Source organism: Pagrus major, chromosome 17 (genome assembly GCF_040436345.1).
Source record: "Pagrus major chromosome 17, Pma_NU_1.0".
Classification (NCBI taxonomy): Eukaryota; Metazoa; Chordata; class Actinopteri; order Spariformes; family Sparidae; genus Pagrus; species Pagrus major.
Genome location: NC_133231.1, coordinates 6,898,632 through 6,924,239, shown reverse-complemented (window position 1 = coordinate 6,924,239; position 25,608 = coordinate 6,898,632). Strand labels below are relative to the sequence as shown.

The following is a 25,608-nucleotide window of genomic DNA, read 5'->3' as shown; positions in this document are numbered from 1 at the left end:
TTTGTATTACATAAATGAGGGGAGGTTAAATAACTCACCTCTCTGTGTAATGTAGTACAGTTGAAGAGCAACACAAGCTACAGCCTCCAAAATGATCATACAGTTGAATCGAATACCATAGGGTTAAGGTTAGGGTTGAACATTATAACCTTCATGAAGATAGGATTTATTGTAGAACTATCATATTAGACTGTATCTAGGTGTAAACTATCATCTGAGTGTATATAACAGAAGTACATTTTTCTGCAGAATTTTACATTTGATACTTCTGTGGATAATGTTATTGTACTTAAATTTAAGTAGGATTTTGACTGCAGGACTTTAACTTGTAATTGACTGCGATATGGAAAAACATCATATTGCTATTATTTTTACATTTATTGCGATTATAGTTTTATTCCTGATGAGTGAGACTGAATATTTTACTATTAAAATCACGAAGATGTGACATTTTCTGGGGTCTGTACAAAGCAAACATTTCTTCTGACATCTGGAAAATAAGAACATTGCATTCTTCTGTGATTTGAACATAGGTCATATTGTGATTTCAATTATATTTTGATTAATTGTGCAGCCCGTATTGGAGTATTTTTACACTGTGGTATCAATACTTTTACTCCAAAGCAAATGATCTGAGGATTTCCACTACCAGCACACCAGTGAGTCACCAGCTTCTGTCAAAGCAGAGCATATCAGCACCATGGACAGGGACAAATGCCCAGACTGGCTGCACATCTCCTCTCTGTACATCCAAGACCAAAGAACAGTGCTAAGTGAGGCAGCACGCTTCATATGACCTTCATAGTATGGCAGCAGCATGACAAGAATCAAGCTTGGCTGTAGAGTAGCTTTATTAACCCCTCATGTCCTTCCTTTACACACCACAACCTCCTCTCGTCTCCTCCCAGCTCTCGCGATGAAAGAGGCAGCACCGGGGTTGGTAATACTGCGTCACCTGACTCAAGAGGAGGGGGGCGGGGCGTGGTGAGATATATCAATAAATTAATAATTAAATAAAAGAGGAGGATGTAAATCCGCTGAGTGCGCCGCCATCCGACTAGCCGGGGTTGAAAGCGCGCATCGCCGGGGCTTGCAGGCTGACAGTGGGCCGCAGCAGAGAGGAGCAGGAGGTAAAAACCGCCGCACTGGATGGTGGGGGGATGATGGTGATGATGGTGATGATGCCAGCCTGGGCCTGATGTTCCCCTGCACGCCCCGCTGATACACAGGGACCGTCGGAGCAGTGCTGCTGGTGGTGGTGAGGATTATCCAGGAGGCTGGAGGAAGGAAGACAGGGAGGAGGGGGGGAGGCAGCAGCGAGCATCATCCGGGGAGGACCGTTTTGTCAGGGAGGCTGACCGACACATAACAGTAAGAAATTCATGGAAAATTAAAGGAAAAGCTCCAAATTCAAAGCTGGAATTGGATTTAGCAGGTTTATAGACTCTCATTGTCACCGGATACCAATCCTCAGGGGGAGAAAGTCAGTTCATGATTGTTCTCGAAACACAGCTGAGCTCCAGTATTGTCCTCCAACTCAACCGCGATTCAGAAGAAAGTGTCCTGCCGTTTCTTCTCTGGTGCTGTGGTGCCTTCGAGGGCAGCTGGGATTACTGAGGCCGCCCGTTCCTGCTGGTGTGTGTTGGGGGGGCGGGGGTAGGACCATATTGGACGCTTGATAGCCGAGGTTGAGCTCCACAGAGAGAGAAGATGTCGGGTCAGACGCTGACGGACCGCATCGCCGCGGCGCAGTACAGCCTGACGGGATCCGACGTGTCCCGAGCTGTGTGTAAAGCCACCACACATGAACAGACACCGCCAAAGAAAAAGCACATGGAATGTGAGTAACCTATCTATCTATCTATCTATCTATCTATCTATCTATCTATCTATCTATCTATCTATCTGTGTGTATAAGTGTGTCCTTTCCACCCTCCATCCATCCTCCTCATGCACAACTAGGCCATGCACTCACCAAAGCCATGATGGTTGCCTCCCCCCATCCATCCCTCCCTCCCTCCCTCCAGTGTGTGTTAATGTGCTTGGAGGAGTTGCTCAGCCACACCATGCGCTCACACATGTACTGTACATGCACACACACATTATGCTCGAGGCACCTGCTACTTTAATTTAGACTTTTATTGAACAAACCAAACCCATTACCCAGCTTCAGCAGGGCTTCCTCCCCCCATTGTGCCGGGCGGACGAGCGTCAGTGTATAACCAGAGGGCTCCCACAAAGCCCTAAACCACATACTTAAGCCCTCCTGACTGGAGGGAGGCTGTCTCCCCCATGTTGCCCCAGTGCTCCTCCAATGTATAATTGAAAAGGTTGATAGTGTTGTTTTACCTACTAAACACACAGGCCTGTGCCCGGGCTATTGTCCACTATGGTAGAGCAAAAAGGTGTGTGCCAGTGCCAGCATGTCACTGATTTCTTTCCTGGTGCAATTTGGAGGTAGGGTGTTAATTGAGTGTCAGATGCTGAAATGAAATGCCAAGAAGGCCCATAAAGCATTTGGAAAGAGTTCAATGCAAACAGAAACTAAAGATATGCAGCATTCTTGAGAGCATCCATACACAGAAAGATGCACTGTCATTAACAGTATGAACATCCATACATAAAGTTGATTCACATGTGTAAAGATTGACGCCCAAAAATGAAAATGTAGTCATTATCTACTCATGTCAATGGAAAGTCAGGTGACGTGTCATAGCCCACAAAACATGTCAAACACAAAATGACTCCAAACAACATGTCTGGAGTAATCCAAGTCTGTGAAAGCCCAGAGATTCCAAATTGATTTGAAAAAAAAACTGTATTTACACCCTTTTTCAGCCTAAATCTTCAGTGTAGCTGCTAAGCTAAAAGCGTTTGTGCACACCCTGTCTGAAGTGGGTGCATGAGCTCGATCGCACGTTAAGGTTGTAAATAACGTCTGTGAAGCTCCAGAAATGTTTTCTGGATAACGGAACTTCTCCCAACTTTCCATCAGCATGATGGTGAGTAGATAATGATGTGATCTTCATTTTTGGGTGAACTTATCCTTTGAGGAAGGTGAACAAGGAGCCTCCACAGTGGCTGGATACTGCAACCTCTCGAAGTGGTCCTGTATGTTGGGTTTAGATTTTCTGATACCTCTGTTGTGTTTGCACACATGTATCTGAACGTAGAGCTGGGTGATATGACCAATTTGTCAAATTTTTTGGGCTGTATGGCGATGAACAATATATTTTTCAATATTTTTAAATCGATATTGCAACAATATTGTAGGGATGACTGTTGGTACTGACAAATATTAACACATTGAGATTTTTGAGAAATAATCATCAGTAATGTGGTTAGCATGACAGCATGATGATAAGTGGGTAAAGGCCTGTATTTGTACACGTAGAGCAGTCTGGTAAGTTCAGAAACGTATCTCTTTACTATAATGCAGCCTTTAAAACCAGGAAGAGACTAGACTGATGTCAATCACGACATAACGGGATCCGAAAATCCAAGACAATATACAGTCTGATCTTACAATAATGATATAATATCAATATATTTCTCAGCCCTACCGAAACGTGTTAGTTATGTCTAGTTAACGTTAACCCCTCCATTAAAAAGAGACCCTACCAACCTTATCACTTCATTTGATATTGATTTATATCTTGAAAGATTTACATTCCGTCAATCACCTTTGGAGATCAATCTGTGACAATCAGGGTGAGGGAGGCTAATGAGAAGGCTAGCTGTCAACGTTAAAATACGTACGTAACAACCAAAAAGGCGCCTCGCAACTTGAACCATAAAGACACACAGTGTACACCTGCTACATTTGGAGGCCTTCGTAGTCAGGCAATAATAAAATAAACAGAGTAAATACAATTTTAGACGTATGTTATATTAACAACAGGTTTCTCGACAGATGACTCCGTAACACCAGATATGCACTGCTGCTCCACCTGACGAGACAGAGTCATCGTTTCTTTAACATAAAATCAGAAGAAATGGCAGCAGTATCAAGTCAGCAAACTCAGACCCAGTGGGATAAATCAGATCAGCCGGTCTGTACGTGTCCAGACTTTAAAAATCAAAGTGAATGATGAGCTGTGTTAAATCATAGCACAACAGAGTGGAGAGCTCGCCCACTTGCCAAAGTTTGTCAGCACTTTGTTGTTGTGGTGAATGCAGAGGAAGCGCTGCCCTCCACATATTGCTTTCCCACTCGTCTACAAATAAAAAGGACTAAAGAATTAAAATCTTCACAAGTAGCAACTTAAATAACTTATACAGTAATTATTCTAGAAGATACATGCATCCACTGCACAACTGAGCCACTGTCAACAATGTATCACCCTCTATTATCAAATTATTTTACTTGTTGCTTTACTAATCTTATGAATGGCTTTCACACCTATGTTGCACTTGAAGTGAGAATATTCCAACCTTCACAGGAAGTAATGACACCATTTCACTTCCACTAATGAGAGGTTGAATCCTCTGGCAGAAAGACACTATCTTGCTCATTTCCTGTAGACATTTTACACCTGAAGCCTCACTAGGGCTGTGGTCAGATAGTCTTTTTGAGAGACATAACCCAGAAGTATCTAAGTGGCCGTCATGATAAGACCTGGTCAAGTTCTCTAAATGCTGAGGAAAGGTGCTGCAGAGCTTCGTGTCTTATCTCCTTTCACACGGGGCCATCTTTTATGGAAGGAAAGGAGATAATACGGCCCCACATTTCCTTTGGGCCCTAGAATAAGTGCTGTTTGATTCTCTCAGCACTGCAGTTGTCTTTTCCTAAGAGCTTATGAATTGTCCTTCACATCTTTCCTTGACCTCATGACATTTTCCATCGAGGTTGAGAAAAAGTGTATAGGAGAAGACACAGGAAGTCATTTTCTGACTAACCCTAACCCCTAACCCTAACCATGACCGGTAACTTATGGTGGCTAATGCTAGCTGTTAAAGCCGTCTATGTACTGTGTTGCAGATATGTCTACTGTAGTTAGCATGCTAACCAGCTAGCCCGTGCTGTCTCATAATACCACTCTGTACCGGCCAGAGGCAATAGTCTGATAGCATGGCCCCTGTAGTTTCAGCTGGGAGTATGCAAGCAGCGAGTTTCCTATGTTTCACAAGCTCTCTTAGCTTTTAGTGTAATCCATTTATAAACTAACGTTAGCTACTGTTGCTCTCTGTTAGCGGAGCTGAGAGAGGCACTGAGACAAGGCACTCGAGGACGTGGATAAAGTCACTTCCTTTGGACTCTCGTCCAGTTGCGTATTTTGGACACATCCTAGGTCTAGCCAAGATAGTCATGAGCTCAGTGTATTAAAGCCAACAAATCAATGAAAATATTTGATTAATTTAAATGGAAAATCCTTCAGTTTAAACAGAGTACAGGTCTGTTTGGTTACTGGGATGAGCTGCCTCATAAGTAAAGGTCTTGGATAAATATGTGAAAGGTAAATTAATGTCATATTGGAGGAGCTGCCTCAGGGATATTGTCTGACATTATATCCAATTTCATCCACTGTTGACATTTACCCAATGTGCCGCTGGGTCAACTGGAAAACATCCAGTTCTTTTTTTATTCGACTGCTATTAGAAATATTCACGTACATCATCCGTGGAAGCAGCTCCCATAGAACATTGTCAGGAGGCTCCACTGCTGCACTGCTTCACATGGAGGAGCTTCACAAAAAATACCCTTACTATACTATAAGTCTTTACAGCCATCATAATAACCATAGATGTGTTTTATTCTGATTTATTTTTGTGTTATACAGTATCTGGACTGATACATCCTTCACCAATCAACTGACATAATCAGTCATCTTCATAATTAACCTCCTATTCCACTTCAGAGATCTTCCCATCATGCTGATATGGTCCGACATGAATATGGGTAATTTCTGCTGTTTGCACATACAGTATATCAGCCTCACGTGGATTTTGTGTGTTTGGCTCCTGGACATTCTGACTGTTATTAAAGTAATCTACATATTTTAATTATATTAAGATGCTTAAAAAGATACTGATTGCCCTCTTACATAGTAAATTCGCATTTGAGTCTCTAATTTCTGGGTTTCTGGCTGAAATGTGACAGTAACAGATCAATTAAGATGATGAAGACAACTCTCATCTTGCTTTCATCTCACGCTCAGAGTGAGCTCAACCAATCAATTCAGACCTCCATTAAAAATAGTCAATCTGCTCAGCCTTATCAAAACACTATCATGAATAAAGCAGGCATTCACCTCCGTCTGGCACTGTGCTGCATATCCAAACAATTACAGGACTCATTTGTTGTATTATCTCAATCCTAAATCCAGGTCTCAACAGATATGTGTCCATGGTCTAAAAATAATCTCATATGGATTGTTCCACTGACAGTTAAATGTGTATTGGTCTGTTGCTCAGCTGATCCAGTTCAAGGGACATCCAGAGAACAGCAGGGCAGTAAGCTTCCTCGTGCTGTGACCCCAAAACCCCAGAGAGAGAAAAACTGAGAGAATCAGAGAGCTTTTAGACTGAATTAGGTCCTGCAGCCTCTTCAAGGATCAAAGGCACCATAAATAGAAAACAACAGAAAAGTCTGGGATGCAGGTAGAAACAGACATGCTTTTTAAAGGCTTACATCTCTTTTGCAAATTGGTGGCAACTCTTAGTTTGTTTTAAACCCTAAAACTGACCCGTAACTATAAAGTGCTGAGAGACTATGACCAAACGGTTTGTGTCTTCAGACCACAAACTGCGGACTGTCAGTACAAGGAAAGGCTAAAAGAAAAAAGTAATCCCATTAATAGCACAATGGTAGATATGTGTCTCTAGACATTTAGCACAACACACTGCCATTTATTTGAAGAGCCTGACAGATGACTGTGATACAGATCAGAAGTCTCCTAACTCTTAAAAGATTAGAGCTCCGGCAGCGGCACAGATTGCCCGACACCCCACATGGCCTGAGTGTGTCTTACAGAAGGCTCTTGCTCTGGCTGCATGTGTGTGCCTGCAAGCACACACACACACACACGCAACTTCACATACACACAGAGAGCTGCACGTAAGCCACATGCTGTTGGCTACATACCAGAAAAAAGGGACTTTGAGTGAGGATCCAATAGAGTGTCTTTTCTTTGGAAAGGAGCAGGGTGGTGCAGACTTGGAGGAGGTGCAGCTGTGAGTCAACAGCATGAATGGGCTGAAGTTTAAATGGCGTTAGGATAATTGCTGTGAACAAAGAAGTCCATTGCGAAGAAGGCTGGCAGTCTGAAAGCTTAATGTGTAACAACCATGGACATATAATGAGAAATGGATACAGCATTTACATCATTCCTAAAGTTCAACGTCCTGGGATAAAATTACTGAGATTTTCCACATATATTCCACATTGTGGGGTTCACTAGAGACTTCTAGTTTAGCCCTCGCTAATTTGAATGGGGATAAAACTATTTTCTCTCCTAGACCAAATGTTATCAGACCAAATGAATCAAATTTTAATGAAATGAGTCGTTTGTGAGGCTAAAAAAATTGTAGCTACAGTTTTACAGACGCTTCTCTCACGATGTAAGCCTATGGGAAAACAAGTCTTTCTGGGCCCTCTGCATTTAATCAGGTTTGGCTACCGTGTCAAATTGGCTTAAAAGCTTGGCACTCCTGGGGGCTTGGTATCAACAGTACCCTCTTCCTTTTTTGTGCCATAAGGTAAATGTGAATTAAAAAAGTAAAATTAAAAAGTCAATTCATTTTTAAACTAAACTTTTCAGTAATTAGCCTACATTTAATCACCAGGTTATGCACGCAAACCCGCTTGGCTGAGGCACATGTACCGACGAGTCTGTGTGAAGCAATGGAGCGATGTTTTTTGGTGCTTGAACGTGCAGGAGGACGCACATGCAAACATGCGAGTATGCAGGCGAGAAGAAGACCTAACTAGCAAATATAGATTTAAACAATTCAGGGTTTAACATATTTTTGAAATCTGATTTGATCTTAATGTGTTATTGGTAAGGAAGTGCATCCAATATGTTTGTTGGACCTAAAAGGATGCACATAATGCATTTTGGTAAGAAATGCTGATTTTTGTTTGCCTGTTTACAAGGAAACTCTACAGGGTGCCTTTAATGCAGCAGATTCCACCTTGTGCAGACTGACAGTCTTCTCACTAATGGTCTGATGATATCTAAAGATACTGTTACTTGAAACCCAGACCCTCAACAGGTGGCCAAGACATTTATATGAAAATATATTTTAATTTCTGGTTGTCTGTCTTGGTTGTAGCAAATGATGCTACAGCAGGTACTTAATATTTGATGACACAGACCACCTTTAAATGTGGTTTAGTCCAACTCAAGACTTGGCTTCTGAATTGTCTTCTTGGTGGAGTAGTGTGACCATCTGGCTGGCTGGCAGGCACACGACTCAGGGGTTCAAGATGGAGGAATGGCACACACATGCCATGTTCACTGACGACGACGTAGCGACGCCACCATATTTTAGACTAGCCCACTTCGCCCTCTTACCCATCTCACGCTCCATTAGGACCGTGTTTAGGATACTGCGGTGATTCTGTCAATTTGGATTGATTGGACTGGGTTACACAACATCTGGCAAATGCATTAATTAAATTGTCAGTTAATTGCCCGGTGCACACTTTTTCCACTTCAGTCTGCTGCTGCAGCTCTCTGCTGCTGGATTTAAAACCTAAAACAGCAGCTGCCAAATAATTAGTTTTGTCAGAGGGCCCATTTTGTTACTACTTCCGCCATGAAGCAACCGGATGTGCGACAAGCAAAGACTTCTTAAAGGCAGCATTTATCTGATTGGTGGATATAACAACCAAGCTGCTCCTCAGTGTGAATCTAAAGGCCCAGGGCAGAGATCAGAGGACATGCAGGGTATGTGCAGCCCGAGGGAGACAGCTAAAGCACGAGTGTAACATGGTTTGAACGTCTGCCAAATGAAGATGGCTCTGTTTTCAAAGACAGGCCCCACCACTCCTGCTGCTGCTTAGCCTCCATCTTTCTCTACTGCTACTCATGTTGGCCTGACCTCTTAAAGCTCACACTGTTAAGAGAGTTAGAACAGGTTTATAGCTTGAAAGTTATGTTTTCAAAAATGTCCACCATCATATTCCTTCTCTCGCGGTCGCTTCTCTCTCTTCTTTACATCCACACGTTTTTAACACTGACAGTGTTTATCGTGGTGACCTTGATTCTGATTAGGCGTCACGGCTCACATTCTGTCTGTGTTTGCTGCAATAATTATCACCAGCTCTGCTGCCGCTCTAAATCTAGTCACTCCAATTAACAGGTTTTTTAACACAGTGATGCGATTATGCTCTGCTCAGAGCAAATGCAGGATACATGACCTGCTGTGTGTGTGTGTGTGTGTGTGTGTGTGTGTGTGTGTGTGTGTGTGTGTGTGTGTGTGTGTTTGGAGAGGGTGGGGAGAAAGCAGGAGGATGAGCAGTGAGAAACATAAACAGCGTGCTGAGTTCCCTTTGGCTGCTAAGGTGCTGTTACCACAACATGAGTCACCGTCAATGTGTTACCACATTTGACAGGCCGACTGTCTCCCTGAAATGGGGGAGGGGAGGAGAGAGTGAGGGGTGAGAGGGCTCTGTCAGTAAATCATGTGCTAGTATACATGCTTAGTACACATGTTTAGGTCGTTCGTACTCAGTCTCTATCTGATATTTTTATTTTCACAAACACTGTCATGGCACGCAGCTGCACAGGTTGCACTTCAAGTACATTGAAATTAATCAAGCTCATTGGGTTAAAGCAAGATGTACTTCACAATGTATAGTTCTGCATCAAATCCTCACTATTTCTATAGTTTATATAGAGTTCAAAGAAATAGTTAGAAACTTGGGCTAACTAGTTTTCTTACTGATAATCTGATGATAAGATTGACGTCTGTACGCAAAATAAGAAGTTGGAGCCAGCAGGGTATTAGTTTAGCATAGTATAACGACTGGAAATGGGGAGAAAAAGTACGCCTGGCTCTGTCTTATGGTAAAAAAAAGTATGTCCACCAGCCCCTCTAAAGCTCAGTAATTAACATGTTATATCATGTTTGCTACAAAACCCAAAGTGTCACACAACAAGCTGTGGTTTCACACAGGCAGGCTAGCTAATCATCACCTTACAGTTGCTGTATAATAACAAGTGACACCCACTTTAGCAATCTAGGAATATTAGAGAAGCTCTGTGGAACTGGTCGTTAGTTTATTTTAGCGGACCCCATTTCTAAATTGATGTTAGCTGCTGTTGCTCTCTGGTAGTGGAGCAGAGAGAGGCACTGAGAAGGTGCCTAAAGTCACATCCTTTCGACTGTCACAGAAGATCCGACCCAAGTCCCTCACAAAGAAATCAGCAGTCCAGCAGCATAAATCAACCCATACAAATCGTCCACAGGCTTGTATAGGGAACCGAGAGAGACGGGGAAGGTCTCATTTTTCATGTCACGACACAGTCCGTTCCCATAGGGCCAATAAAAAAGAGATTAACACGTGTAAATTGCCTCCAATTGTTACATGGATCACCTTTAGTGTTCTCAGCATCTCTTTTGTCAGTACTTTGCTTTGGGATTATGTTTTTGCTTCAGGTACGAACCAGCAAAATGCGCATGAAGGATATTATGTCTCCTGGCAACAGTAGCTGAAGTTGTCGTGTCCATGGACTGTCAATCTGAAAATACTGTGGCAGAAAGCCTCAACATGAAAAACGTCAGTAAAACTCAGGCAATAAAGAAACCATTTTTTGAAGCACCTCCACTTGCTGACCCCACGCTGTCAATGTGGATATCTTCATTGGAACTGCTGCTAGACATTTTTTCTTGCTGCTTCAGTTAAATTCCTGTGTGAGGACTAGATTCTCACAATTTTTTCAAATTTGTCATTAACTGCTGTCACAATACATGCGTCCAGTTTAAGTATGAGTCAATATAAAGGATGCTTGTATGTGAGGAGAAAAACTCTGAAGCATCCTCCAGCCTTTCTGTCCCTTCAATTGGTCCTCATCTTCTGCCTCTCCCACTCAGTCCTCCTCTCTTTCCTCCATTAATGATTCTGTGCACTGCTCGTCTAATGGGGAGTTGCAGTCAACAGAGGAATGTGAAAGGAGGCTGGTAAGAGATCCCAGCGTGTACTGCAGCGCTGATCTCACAGCGGGTATCGTTGCAAGCCCCAGAATGTCTCTCTAATGTCAAACAATGTGTGGGAGTTGGGCTGTCCTACCAACAGTGTGTGTCCAGATTAATGAGCTGGGACCAGGATCCCCCATACAGCTGCTATCATTATCCTCTTTAAATCTGAGCAGCCATTTCAAATTGATTTGCTTCTCCTTTCTTAGTACCACCCACCTCTTTCCTCGCCTCTCAGTCCTTTTTCTGATGCTCTTCAGAGGTCGCAGTGCCCTTGAGCCTGCTAGTCTGAGGATAAAAACATAAATATTACAGCACAGTCGTGTCTGTTGGGGGGATTTATTACACTTAAATGGGCAGAAGGTACACACAGAGGTCTGCTGTACCTGGGTATACAGTCCTTTGTGCAGGTAAGCAGCAGCAGCCTCTCCAGCAGCTCAAACAGTAAAGGGGCCATGTCAATACCCAGGCTGCATATCAATAATGCATAGAGGCTTGGGTGTCCTGCAGTTTTATTACTCTGTCCGACTGCTGAGTTCTGCCTCAGGACCCGACTTTGCGATAAATATTGTCACGATAAAAGTGTCCCCCCACTGACTTAATCACAGGATAAAGGAGAACCTGTGGGAACACTGAGATGGCTTTTACAAAGTTTGGTCTAGTTTAGAAAGCTGTGCGGCAGCCTGTCTGAGAAGGATTAATCAATCTCTTAGACCAAGGTGCAAAGATGAATCTGGCTTTCAACGTGCCACACAAGCAGTGAAATCAATCAATTATTTATGAACTATTCAACAACTTCTTTAAAGTTACATTGGAGGTCTGTATGTCATTTAGTCAAAGATACATTTAGAAACTGAACATTTGTTACAAGGCTCACCCTTGTCCGTTACTGTCACTGCGCCTGTCAGGCTTTCCATTCTTGCAATTTTTTCTTGATTTCAGACAGAGGTAGACAAAGGCAGACTGGCTGGGAAATCATTTATGTTTCCATCTGAAATGACAACATTTGCTGACAGATTTGAAGAGCTCTAGCTAGGAAGCTACTTAGGCTCCATTAGTTGGTTTAAAACATTATGTCCGGCTGAGTTTTTAATGTTTCCTGCTGACTCATTCTAAAAGGAGACTCTTGTACAAGAGGTTACATATGCACTTGGTGGCTACATACACGCTATCATGCTGAAAGACTGATGCTAAACCTGCATGTCCCAGGTAAAACAGCCATCATTAAACAACAGTTGATCGTCAACGTAGAAGACTGGATGTTCTTACGGTATCCACAAGTTTCCTGGGGAGGTCACTGAAGAGGTTACTGGGGAAACCATTCAGGGTTATACTTCTGGGGCTCCGTGGAGCTAGCGTAGGTGAGAAAGTATCATAATAACTGATGCACCGATGGCACTTTCAAGACTTTTGGAAGTGTTAGCTAAGTGGGCTAAGCAATAATAATAGTGTTGGTAGTATTCACTTGATAAAGTTGTTGACCTAGATCTTCATGAATGAATGACACACCGTACCAATCACTCCAAGAAAGGGGGGTTAGCATCTGGTGACCATGGAAAAGCCCAACTAGACATAGTTAGCCATAATATTAGAATAATTTTAAGGAAAACTATAAAATGTGTTACACTTTGTCACAAGAGAAGAGGACCCAAACGCAGACAACACACAGGAGGCAGCATAGGGGGAACGAAAAGCAAGCTTTAATGAAATAAAAGCTGAAAATACAAAACACCATAAATCTATACAAACCAGGAGAAACCAAAAATGAGTCACTAGGACCAAAAACAAAGTAGCAACTTAAAAGCTTAAACAAAGTGCAACAGAAAAGCAAAGTTCAAATCAAACGAGAAACAAGAAACCAAAATCAGAAACATACCAAATGGGAGGCATGAGGAAACACTGGAGAAAACACTGAAGGAAACACTGGAAAGAAATGCTGGGAGGCAACACAGGGGAAGACGGACCAAGACAGAGTAACATTTAACAACACGGAACTCACGGATTTACACAGGTCTCAGTTGTAAACATGACTGTTCTTTATATAACCTCTTTACCCCACAAACTAGTGTAGTTGTTATTGGCGTGCTGTGGCTTTGGAAGTGATACTTGGTTGCTGCTGTTGGTAGTGAGCTACTCACAAGAAGATTCATTTATAATCTAATTAATTCCTTATGTGCACATGAGAAATCCAAAGCCAGACTTGGTGTGCTGCTAAACTAAGATTGGAAAAAACGCTGTTCAAGGGAATTATTTAGTGAGTCAGTTGGGTTTTAGCAAAACCTTTTTTTTTTTCACTTGTCATGTATCTTTATTTTCCTGCATCTGAAATATTCCAAGAAGCCCTCAGGTGCTCTCTGACAATCTTGAGATACATAGCCTACTTATCCATGTGTTTCGGACACAGCACTACTATTCTGCAACATATGTCCCACTGTGTTAATGTGATAGTGGAACCATGTCTGTTGTCAAGGAAAGATTGCCGAGACCTCCAGATGTTGACCTGCAGCACAGTTAAGTGTTTTCTGACTTCTTAGATTATCATATGATTACGGTACTTACTCATGCAAACACTAGACATTACTAGAAATCTTAGCTCAAGCTTTCTTCATCTGTGCAACTTGCGTGGAGCTCTAGGAATTTCTTTTGGATTTCTTTTTAAGGCTTGGATGTTAACCAATGGGACAGCTCTACTCTGCCTTTAATGGGTTGAGCTAAATAAAGGAGAAAATGACCTTTTCTTTATATACCACTGCAATCTCAGAAGCATATGGCCAAATTCAGTGTCAGGAATACGCGGTACAAACATTCATCAGGAGGGCATGAGTAATTTTAATAGTTCTGCATCAACTGATTCTTTTCACCCTTTATTTCATTGTTACTTTCACACCTCCCGCCCTCCCTTTCTGTTCTTCCACAGCCCTGAACAAACCTACTGTTGCTCATAGATACAGATTTTTCTCTGCCAGAAAAAGAAGTAATAGGAAACAAATTGTCCTGCTGCATTATTTGGCTCAGCATACAAGGTGGCTATCTGTCTCTGTCTCCTTTCTTGGAGGAGCAAAAATACACAAGGCACAAGCTAGGGATATTCTATTCAAACAGGGAAGACACAAAGCCTCATGGGAGACGAGCAGCTATGGGACGAAGGGAGCTAGGGAGGACAAGGGAGGACAAAATGATTGCAGGCAGGAAGAGATGCTAGACTGATGATGCTTAGTATGAAGATATATTGCCTGTAATGTGGGTATGTTGTTTTTTTTTATGTCTGAGAGCATCAGTAGTCAGGCAGACATTAGAGCTGTGGGCAAGAAGGACAGCAATAATCATTAGAGAAAGACTGATCTGCAGACCAATGAGGAAACATCTATCTGCTACACAGTCACTTAATGATACATGTAGAACATGACTTAGTACGTAAGTCAGCCTGTCGAAGGTTCATGAGAGTATTTATAGATAGATAGACTTTATTGTCTGTCATGAGTGACAGAAATTTTTTTTCTTTGACAGGCTCGTATAAAAGAACATTAAAAACAAACATAAAAAACAACATTTAAGTGCAATCATGCGAGAAAAAAAGGAGGAGGGGGCTGTTAAAAGCAGCAGCAAAGTGTTCATTTTTGATAAATAATTATATCGGCCCAATATCTGTCAGCATCTAGTTCCTGTTAAAATGTGCATAATAAGCATTTTCAGTTTCTTTTTTTTGGATAATAAAACAAAGAGAAAGAGACAGTAGTAAGAGCAGTGATAGCCACCATGACTGGACATGGTGTGTTACAGGTTCATCAGCATAGAAAGATGTCACAGCATTGCACATGGTTTGTTTTGGTGTCCCACTATCGTCTTAAACTTACTAAGAAAGCTTCTTCCTCTCTCCTGACGGCACGCTAATGAGTGACAGGCTTAATTTACCCAACAAAGCAAGCTAACACCTTTTAGCTGCTAGCACTGAACATGTTTGTCAGTCACATAGCGTACTCTTCACAACAGAGCAGGCTTTGAGACGGTATGTTGTCTTTCATCGAACAGCTAACAAACAGCGGTTATCTGACCAAGCTACTAGTCTCACTCTCTTACAGCTGTACTTACTTAAGCTATACCTCACATAAGGTATAGTTTCCTAAGGTATAGCTTACTGCCTGAACCCAGCAACTACTGTCTCACTTAACCTAGCTATACCAACCGCCTTAATGTTAGAGATAGTGACCAATTTGCAATAAATCACATTTTCACAGATAATCAGTTTGCTAACAGGGCCACTGTGTTTGGGAAATTTGGCCAATGGCCATCACCTTGGCACAGAAAAAGTACTATAAATGGTCAAAACTACAACAAGTCTGGCCATACTGACAGCTGTGCGGTTATTCGTCAGTTTTGTGAGCTAGCTAATATAGCTAGCTGGCTCTACAGAGTCTCGGTTACTGGTTAAACAAGACGACATCACTTATTCGACTGATGGGTGTCCAGTCTTTCTTTTGACTTATTTTCACAACACTTGATTAGATTTATGACAAACTGCAACTTTCTCAAATTTAAATTTTTTAAAAAAAATTTTTTATAATTGCAGGCATCCTTTAATTTCTTTAATTTTTATACTGGTACAGTATGAAACACTGAAAGCAACTCATGCCAGTTTAATGAGTCTCCTATGGGATTTTCATATCAGAAATGAATAAAAAGCCAGTGGCTGCCTTAAGCTGAACAAACTAAAATGAATTTTGTTAAACTCTTCAGTTCCAATAAAATCCACTGTGGCATGTCCCCATTGGTACTTATTGGTACATGTGAAAATCTGCCTTTAGACAATAAAACAGAGTTTTTTCTTGTTTGTGTTTTGTTCTTGGTGAAGTGTTGTGTGATGATGATTGCAGTTCACCCTGAGTTGAACTCACACAGTGCCTTTGATATCAGCTCTGTTTATTGACGTATTAGTCCAGTAAAAAATCAAAGAAAGTAATGTCCCTGATATCCAGTTTATTTGCTATGAAATCTGTTGTTTTTATTTAACAATGAACACAACACACTTCAACGACATCTGGTACTGAATGAATGTGGAAAACAGAAAACACACTCCACCAAGCAATAGCTGAGTGAAATGTCACTGAAAATGTCTATATGAAGGCAGCGCTGCTATCTGCATCCACCAGCAGCAGCAGCATTGTGTGAGATGCCAGCTTTTGCCTCAGATGTCACTTCCAGCCTCCACCGTGTCTGGATCTCAATGGCTTCCTCTTTGTTTAGCTGCCACACCACATTGGTGCTATGCTACGCTGGGACAGAGTGCATTCTGGGTATTTTTTCTCTCCCCCTGTATGTTGCTTGAGGGTGAGAGAAGCTATAAATAAACACTGTGCCTTCATGGTCCGTTCATGTGTAGCTCAACAAGGAATCACTCATGCAGCATGGCTTGTAGTGCACTCTGCACTCTTACGTAGATAGAGCTCACTGAATACACCAGTCCTCATGTGCCTGAGTCACCTATTAATAATATCGATCTGTATGAAATATAGATATACATATTCACAGTATAGAAAATAACACAAATCAGCACAGAGGTTATGTGAATGGTATTACTATTTATAAGAATTCAGTGTTGAATCTTTCAGCTGTGTGAAGGCTGGTGTGACTCATACATCTGGCTTTGACCCCCATCACTTGGCACCTGTGAAGACAATTTAAAGGAATCTTACTGCATCCTTGATGCAACTGCAAAAATGAGAGCCTGTTGCCTAGGAAACCACCTTGTCACGTCCAATGTCGTGCTCAATGGTACATTTGTAAAAATCCATCTCTGAAAATTATGTGGAGGATGTTGCGTGTGTGCGTCACGCAGCTTTTGCGTAAATGCTTAAGTCTGTCCTGTGGTGCATGCGTGCCTGGCAGTCTGCCTGCAGTTGTACCCACACACAGCAGCTTTGATATCGCTTACAGTTATTGATATGTTAAAGGCTGCTGTGTGAAATCTGAGTGCTGCCAGTTGTGTGCTGGGTGTGGCAGATGCTGCAGGGCGTCCTGGTGTGGTATTAAGTGACAGTTATGTGACACTGTGTGGGTCAATAGAGCACAGGAGTCCAAAGAGTGAGAGTCGACAAATCAGTCAATACGAGCCCTCTGGCTTGGGACACCTTTACAGAATAACTCTTGTCAGTAGATCCTATAAAAAAACGGACAAAACTAACAATGCATTGGTCGATCAATATTTCCTTCCCTACCTTGTCTGTGGCACTCCAGCTCTTTGGTTCCTATATATGTATATGTATATGTATATGTCTGTATAGTATAGACCATAATTTTCTAAAACACTTGTGATTTTAAGCAAATATCAAATCAAACAGGAATAAATAATGCATTTGTTGTTGGCAGTTCTGCTGGTGTGGACAACATCTGCAGGATTGACTCAAAATAAACTACAGTGGCCACATTTATCCAAGAAAAAGTTGGATACGACTCATTTATGCGTTTTCAGCCATGAAATTATTTTTACGGACATTCATGCCCTGTACTTTGTGGTAGTGCTAATTAGCAAATGCAAGCATTATAACAAAGTAAGCTAAGACGGTCAGCATGGTACAAATCTGCATGCTGGCGCTGCACAGCCAGTGAGCATGTTGGCATGCCAGTGTTAGCATTTAGCTGAAGGCACCACTGTGCCTAATACAGCCGCACAGAGCTGCGAGCATGGCTGTAGACGCTTGTTAATAGTTTTTGGACAACAATAGACATCTATTGCCAAGAGGAATAAGGTATTTCAGGCTTTGGCTACATGGACAATACATGCCAAAAATGTGTCTCTACTGGACAGTGCATAATCTCCACATGCATGAACTGATGTCTGACAGCTGGATGTGGACACTCACACTTTCCCCAGTAGGCTACACGGACCACTGTGATCACAGAGATAGCTTGTAGCTTGATAACTTCAGTATTTGGCTAGATAGCAGTGTATTTACACACAATACATAGAGACCAAAACCAAGGATGAATCTATCCCACTAAGGAGTGCTGCTAATGCTGTACCTCCTGACTAGAACATATCTAAAAGTGATTAAAAACGCATTAAATAGCCATTATTGTTGTACTGTGCGACATATACCTCCATTACAATAAACATAACCAGTCTCTGTTATTCCTCACAGCCCAGCAAAAAGAAAAGCACTGTAAACAAGAAGCCAAACCCCTGAGCATGCTCAGTGACATCTGCCAGCATAGAACTGCTCTCTAGAGGTTGAAATCGCAGAAGGAAGAGTTGTTTCAGAGTCAACCCCACTGGCTATGCTTATTGTTATGAATAAGTCACTTGAATGCAAATCTTTGTGTTTTCTGCAGTGTTCTGGTGTGGAAGAGTGAGCTACAACAAGCCGCGGCTACACAGAAAATACTTTCAAGGATTAATTCATTTTTGAGACAGTGATTCTCCCCAGGGTCCGCTTGTATCATGGGACGGTTTCAGTTTGAGAAAATTGCACTGGAAATTTCATGCATTACAGATGAAGCTAGATATGCTGATTCATATCTGGTTGCATTCTGAAGCGTTGGACATGAATGTCTGTTAGTGTGGATGTGTTTTTTTCCTCTTGTCTCTCACCCCCCTTATTTCACAACCACAAACACACTGTAGAGGATGAGGACATGTCAGACCGCTGGTTCTCCTCTCTCTGTTCGCTGTGCTGCACAATGACGGCTCAGGTGCTGTGTTTGTAAATTTAGAACAGGGGAGGATGTGTGTGTGCAGGGTGTGTGTATGTGTGCACAATGTAACAAATGTGTAGAATAGTTTGGAGGCTCTTGTAATCCTTATGTCACGAATAACCTTGTGTAACAGCTAAAAATCCCCGGGCTTTAAATGAAGGACATGCTCTGTCAGTGAGGGACAGAAATTTGGTACAAGGACAACAGTACAAGAGACTGTTAGACTCATCTTCTGCTGTTTTAATCAGAATGTATTTATTAATATTACATGTCTTGTAAACAGATCCTGTTGTAAACATGTGTGGGCCTATATATGTATATCATTTAACAACAACAGGGTTGCAAAACGAAATTGAGTTTGAGTCCTTTTTAGCCACTAAAATGAAACAAAAAAACTAAATTTTTCATATGGTGGAGTGAAGCCGATGAACTGTGGAGTCTCACAGATTGAGGGATGAAGCTGCTCAGTAGTCTGGCGGTACGGCAGCGCATACATCTGTAACCTTTGCCAGATAGTAGCAAGGTGAACAGACTGTGGCTGAGGTGGGTGTTGTCTTTTAGTATCCTCTGGACTCTGTGGAGACATGTCGCTTCACCGATATCACTGATGCTCCACCTCAACTCCACTGATGTAGGCAGGGGTGTGTGTCTCTGCCTCCTGTGTGAAGACTGAGTGGAGGGCAGTACATATGACATCCTCCATAATGCAGCGTAGAGGCCAGTAAAAGCTGTTAATAATGACTCTGTTGATTTGTTTACAGTAATCGTCTCTATCTCAACTTTTCAGGATCCATAAAAAACAGTACGGATGTTTGTTCATGAGTAAAAATACTCTCATGTTACTTATTACAACAGCAATATTCAGCCCTTTAGCCAGCAGTTAGGCTGCATCTGTGTGTGTCTGTGCATGTGTGCTGCTTCAAGTAGCACTGTGGTCTAGGGGGCTCTACTCGAATGCAGTTGAAAACCTGTGATTCTGTAGATTTAAGTGTAGATGTGACTATCGCATTAATCACCAGCTGTTGGATAACTGCTCTTACAGATGGACAGACTCACCATGTAATTACTCTCAGTGGTACAGTACCACCACTTCTCCATGGTAGCTCTCAGCTGAGTCCACATTCTGCATCAAGCTTTTATCAGTGAGGCATCATGTGGCACTTCCTGCACTCGCCCAGATAGATGGACTTTTTTTGTCTCATCTCTCTTTCTCAGTACTTGAATTAATTTGCATTCAAATACTGCCCTACTGTGTCCGCCAGCTTCTCGATAGCTGTGCTGGGCAGTGAGTGCACAGTGGGTTTTTTTTAGCTTTATTTTAGTGCTGAAATTCAATGGATGCAGATGCCGGTAAGAACAGTGAGAGTGAACCAAAACTGTGAAGCTGCAGGTTGTAAAACCAATGCAATGAGCCGAGAGATATGGAAATTGTACCTACTACCAGTAAATCCTTTGACATTACATGTCTTCACTGAATCAACTGATAATATAAAAACATCGAGGAGTGCAGCTTTAAAAGGTAGTTACCAAAAGCAGGATAGCATAGAGGGTTTGGACTGGACTGGACTCTCACCTGACTTGTTCATCAAACTACAAAATTAAGGGCAGAATTTTGCCTTTAATTGGGAACTACACGGATTTTTCACACCAAGATCAGTGTACTATCCATAGAGAGTACTGCTCAGCCTGTGAAAACAATTATATAATATCCTCTGTGGCTCTGGAGAAACAAGTAAAAAAAAGACAGCAACCGTGGTCACGCCATCAGGATTGTCACGGTTTGTGCTCGGAGACTACGAGCAGAAAGCCTGTGCTGGAGTTTGAAAGATGTGGGCATCAATCAGACAGAGTTTGACAGTTTGTTTTGGATTGTTTCTGAAGCTCTGCCTGCTGTATATGAAAATTCAATACTAAATCACTGGAGTGCTCTGTAAATGATTTGTCTTAGAGAACGATTAGTTTGAAATTTCTGCGCATCACGTTATATTTTGCTGGAACGGGGGTGATACAAATATTTGTGACTTTCTGTATGTTGCAGCACACAGGATGTGGAGTTTCCAAGCATGCAAGTAATTCTTAGTCACCGTGACTCTCTGTGTGTGCTAGCACTCGACAAGGGCCCCATATCGAGCTGCCTTGCACTCTCTCCCTCTCTTTCTTACTCACACTCACACGTATGAATAATTGAGGAGGAAGGCGCGGGAGATGGTGAGTCAGGAGATCCTGCTGGATTGTTGTTCAGCATCTCAATCAGACCAGAGACTCTCTGTTTCTCTTTCTGCAGGATTATGTTTTATTCTCCTGCATGTTTAAATATTTATCAAAAATGTGTCCAGCCCCATTTTCAAATACACTAACGTCAGTTCACATTAGGGTTCATTGAAGATTGAGTTGATGAAAGGGTTTTTTGTAACATCCTCCTGCATGCTGTGTTTATCATAAGTAGCTACAGCCGCCATAGCCGAACAGACAAAGAAAAGATACGTCGTAGCGTGGAACCACTGTTTGATTCAATTGTCAGCTGCAGTGCAGAACCAGAGGCCGCCTGGCAACAAATAATACCTTGAATTAAAGCCATAATCTTTTGTACATTCATTTTCTTACTGTACTTCCATTAAGACATCATTTACAATAGGTTTGATGCAGCAATGTATGTATATTAAGTGGCTGTGGCTGTGCAGTTTGCACAGTTTACTGACCCTCACAGTGAGAAGTTCAGAGACAGACAGGCAGAGAGTGAGACAGACTGAGATAGAGACTGCAAAGCAATGCGGGCTGCTGACTCATCATCCCTGTAGGGCTTATCCCTTTCTCCCTGTGTGCGTGCATGCATATGTGTGTTTATGTGTGTGTGCGTGTCAGCTGCCTTACTACTGAAGAGGACATGCACAGCAATCATTACGGCGTGATGAAAGTATGATAGAGGAAGCGAAAACGCTAGCAGACTTGTAGCATGACAGTCGAGGCAAAGTGACCTTGAATGCAATTTTTGCACGATTATTCATGCAGTCATCTGTTCAGTCACACCTACTACAGGCTACTGGACTTTTTTCATGGAAATAGAGACATGCATTATAAACCAGAAAAAAGTCATTTTCATTTAATCATAGAAAATGGCACACTATCCTCCACACTTGTCGTTTATTGGAATTTCAATACAAAGCTGAGTGAGAGAAAAGAGTTGAAGGAGTTCTTTTCAAATTATATTTCAAACTAAAATAATAAGGCAGTCGTATGTGATGTCCCCACATATATTTTTTGATTTCAATACGCTGTCAGTGGTACTCCAACCCATGCCCATTTATTTTCTACTGAAAAGTGATTTTTTAAAACAGCAGACAATGAAGAATTTTTTTGCATCAGAATGCTGTACATTTTAGAAAATGCCACTCAAACTGGAGTAAATAATGTATTTCTTTGGAACTATATTCTGACTTGGGGTAATACACATTTGGTTCTCATGCTCAATTTAAGGGCAGTGCAGAGAGCAAGACTATAGGAATCCACTGCTGCCATGTAAGAAATAGTCTAACCATAACCTCCTGGAAAACTGCAAAAAGTTAATTTTTTTCCCCCTTCAGTTTGGTATGGATTGAAATGATAAGATCTATTTCAATTACAGAGCTTTTGTAGGTTTTGTATCCTTAAAAATGGAATATATCAATACTATAAAAAGCTGTCTAAAAAGGATTTTACAGGAGTTGTGAGATACATTCATTTGAATCTATATCTTACTTTGAAGGAAAACTTTTTTGTTCCGAAACACCCCATTTACTCCATGTGATTATGAGTGACAGTCTGCTCCATGTGTGAGGTGCACTAGGTGTGAGTCGGACTGGAATTTAGTCTATTTTGAGCCGGGGAGGAAAATTCAATAGACACCTCTCAGCTGCCTCCCAGTCTGCTGGCAATGAGCAGACATGGATATGACACTATTAATGAATCACAGGACTCAATAGTAGTTGCTCTGCGTCCGCCCTGCTCTGCTGAATCAAAGCTCTTAAAATGATGGCGGTCATGTTTTCTCTCCCTCGCTGTCCATCACGTCCACACTCTGCATACACACCTTCTCAGCTCATTCCTTACACGCTCTCTGAAGACAAGCCCCTCGGGGTTTGCCAGGCAAGACAGCTCTCCTTTCTGCTGGAGAATTGATGTTCTATACACACAGACTACTGTTATCTGATGCTGATAAACAGGAGGAAGGAAATACGACAAGAGGTTGGTCGGGTATTGTCAAGATATGCCAAGCTTGTGATACATTGTACCTGTTTAAGTGCTATATAAATGTACTGTATTTATCACATAAACAATACATTATATTAGGCTAGTGAGCTAGCATTACTCAAGTTTGAAGGTAGTTTTAGTCATGGAAAAAAATATTTTCATATTATAGCCTGGACGTTGGTGCATTCTAAAATTAAAGCAACATTAACACGTGTTTTGTCCAGTTTGGTACAGCGAGACTGTGTGAAACTGACATAGTGCTGAGCTGTTTTTCTGGCCTCCCAACAAGTTTAAGTCTAACAGTCATTCTCCTTTTAGCTCTTTTTTGGTCTCCACTAACTTGTGAGAGAAATATCTGTCTCTGTGTTATATCCATGGGCACTGCAGGCATAAAATTGAAGAATCTGATTAATCTTCCACGCATCCAAAATGTCATTCAAGCATTTCAAGTTCGTACAGTGAAATTGTTCTGAGTAAAGCAGTCGTTCTCATCCTGAGCTCCTTCAAAGCTGTTTAAAAATATTGATTTCAGAAGCTAAAAGCGTATTTCTGTAATCTCTGGAGAGTTTCCTCCATCCTGTCAAGTTTATAAGTGTAGTTTTTTTTATTTTTGCTGCTTAAATGTCCCCCGATATTTGCTGGAGTGACATTACTATGCGCATGGAAATGTAGGTGTAGGTAAATCGTTAAAAACACTAAAATGTCAATGCAGCACACAATAAAAAGTAATCCCTGGGAAAGCTTGCACTGTTTGACATAATTAAAAAGTCAATACAGCCTAGAGGGACCAGTAGAGGTGGAGTGATATGTCACCTGCAGGTGTGGGTTGCTAAATCGGAGAAAGTAATTCTGTTGCGTGGATGGCGAATGATTTATGCATGTGTATGGATTTGGATGACTTCACAGGCAGATACAGTGGGTTTATAAGCCTGCTTCAGTTAGTAACACGACTGATGAGAGCAGTTAACCGAAAATGTAAAGTTGAAGTTGTAAAAAACTTCATAAAGTTGAGTGGAATTGCAGAGCTATGTGCCAATGTTCTGTAGGGTCGGGGTGTGTCTGTGTGTGTGTGTGTGTGTGTGTGTGTATGTGTGTGTGTGTGTGTGTGTGTATGTGTGTGTATCAGCTACCTTACTACTGAAGAGGATAAGAGGATGTTGTGACATAAAAGGTTCATACTGTAATCCTTCCACTGACATGGAAACAGCTAGTCTTTTCCTCATGAAGTGAATTTCCATTTTAAGAATAGGAGTATACACTTATTACAATCTGTGACTGTAGTATTCATCATCATGATATTATCAACATGGCTTTATAGAGTCAATAATCTTCAGGTTACACGCTCTGTATTACATAAGATCTTATCTCTGCACTACAATATTTAACAAGAAAATCTTGGTGTGTTGCTTTAGCACAGTCTGTTTGTCTGTCTGCTTCTGATTTGGAGGCTGAAAGTCTGAATCAAATTGCAATCCCTGTTTTTTTTTTTCCTTTTTGGTTTCTCTCTCTGCTGTGGAATATTCCACTCTCCCTCTGCCTGAGCCGGTATTAATGACTGGCTGCAGAAACGAACAAAGCGTCAGCCAGCGTGACTCACACCAGGCGATGGTGGTGTAATGTGAAGCACTCAACTAAATACATTTCATTAGGATGGAAAATGGCTGCTTCCAGACGCAATTCTGTTGATGGAAACTCTTCTTTGCACAAATATATTGGCTACTTGCTTAATAGGCATCTGATTGACAAAATAAGAGGAATTAACACACACTTAAACAGATTAGGTAATCTTTCACAGACACATAGCCTACTATAAATGGCCTTACTTTTTACTCAGACCACCCCCGATAAAGTGCAGAGGGATACATATGGTGAATTAAAATGAGAATTAGGATGCAAGAGAGTGCAGCTGTGAAATGCAGCAAAGCCCAGACCAGAGCACCATGTTTACTCCAGCATTCATCTCTTTGTCATTTCACACCTATCCGTCTTCTTCTTACACCCTTCCTGCAGTGGTTTGTGCTGTCGTTACCTGAATAAAAGGCTTTCAGGACACACTGTACCTGTGCTGAGTCTCTCCCCTGCTAATACCCACCATCTGACCTCCTCTCCCTCCTCTCCTCAATGCTTCACAGTCCTGATCCAGGCGACCCAGGAAACCAATGTGAACGTCCCCCAGATGGCCGACACGCTGATGGAGAGGGCCGGCAATGCCAGCTGGGTGGTGGTTTTCAAAGCCCTGATCACCACGCACCACCTCATGGTGAATGGCAACGAGGTGAGTTAGGGCATAATGTCTACACACACGCTGATGACATACTGATGTTTGTAGCTGCTTTTAATGTCCGGTCTAATGCACTCAGAAGAAGTGAGTAAGGGTTAGGGTTATCCTACCTGATCCACTGACCACCATTGTGTGATTGTAGAGTTGGTAGAGGATAAGTTGTACTAGAAAGCTGTCAGATGTAAAGTAGGGCAGTGCCAGACAAGGGCGTCGCTGCTCAGTCGACTTTCCACACAAGACCCAAGGGAGACACACAAATACCTGTTTAA

The 25,608-nt window shown here is 41.9% G+C and overlaps 1 protein-coding gene across 1 annotated transcript in view; it reads left to right on the top strand.

The window, feature by feature from the left end:
- The first annotated feature begins 1,710 nt into the window (after positions 1–1,710).
- Positions 1,711–25,608, top strand: part of LOC141012132 (clathrin coat assembly protein AP180-like) — a 54,372-nt gene continuing 30,474 nt past the window's right edge. The window contains exons 1-2 of the mRNA XM_073485533.1: positions 1,711–1,840; positions 25,191–25,333. Coding sequence (XP_073341634.1) covers positions 1,711–1,840; positions 25,191–25,333 — 273 coding nt within the window. The remainder of the gene's footprint in view (positions 1,841–25,190; positions 25,334–25,608) is intronic.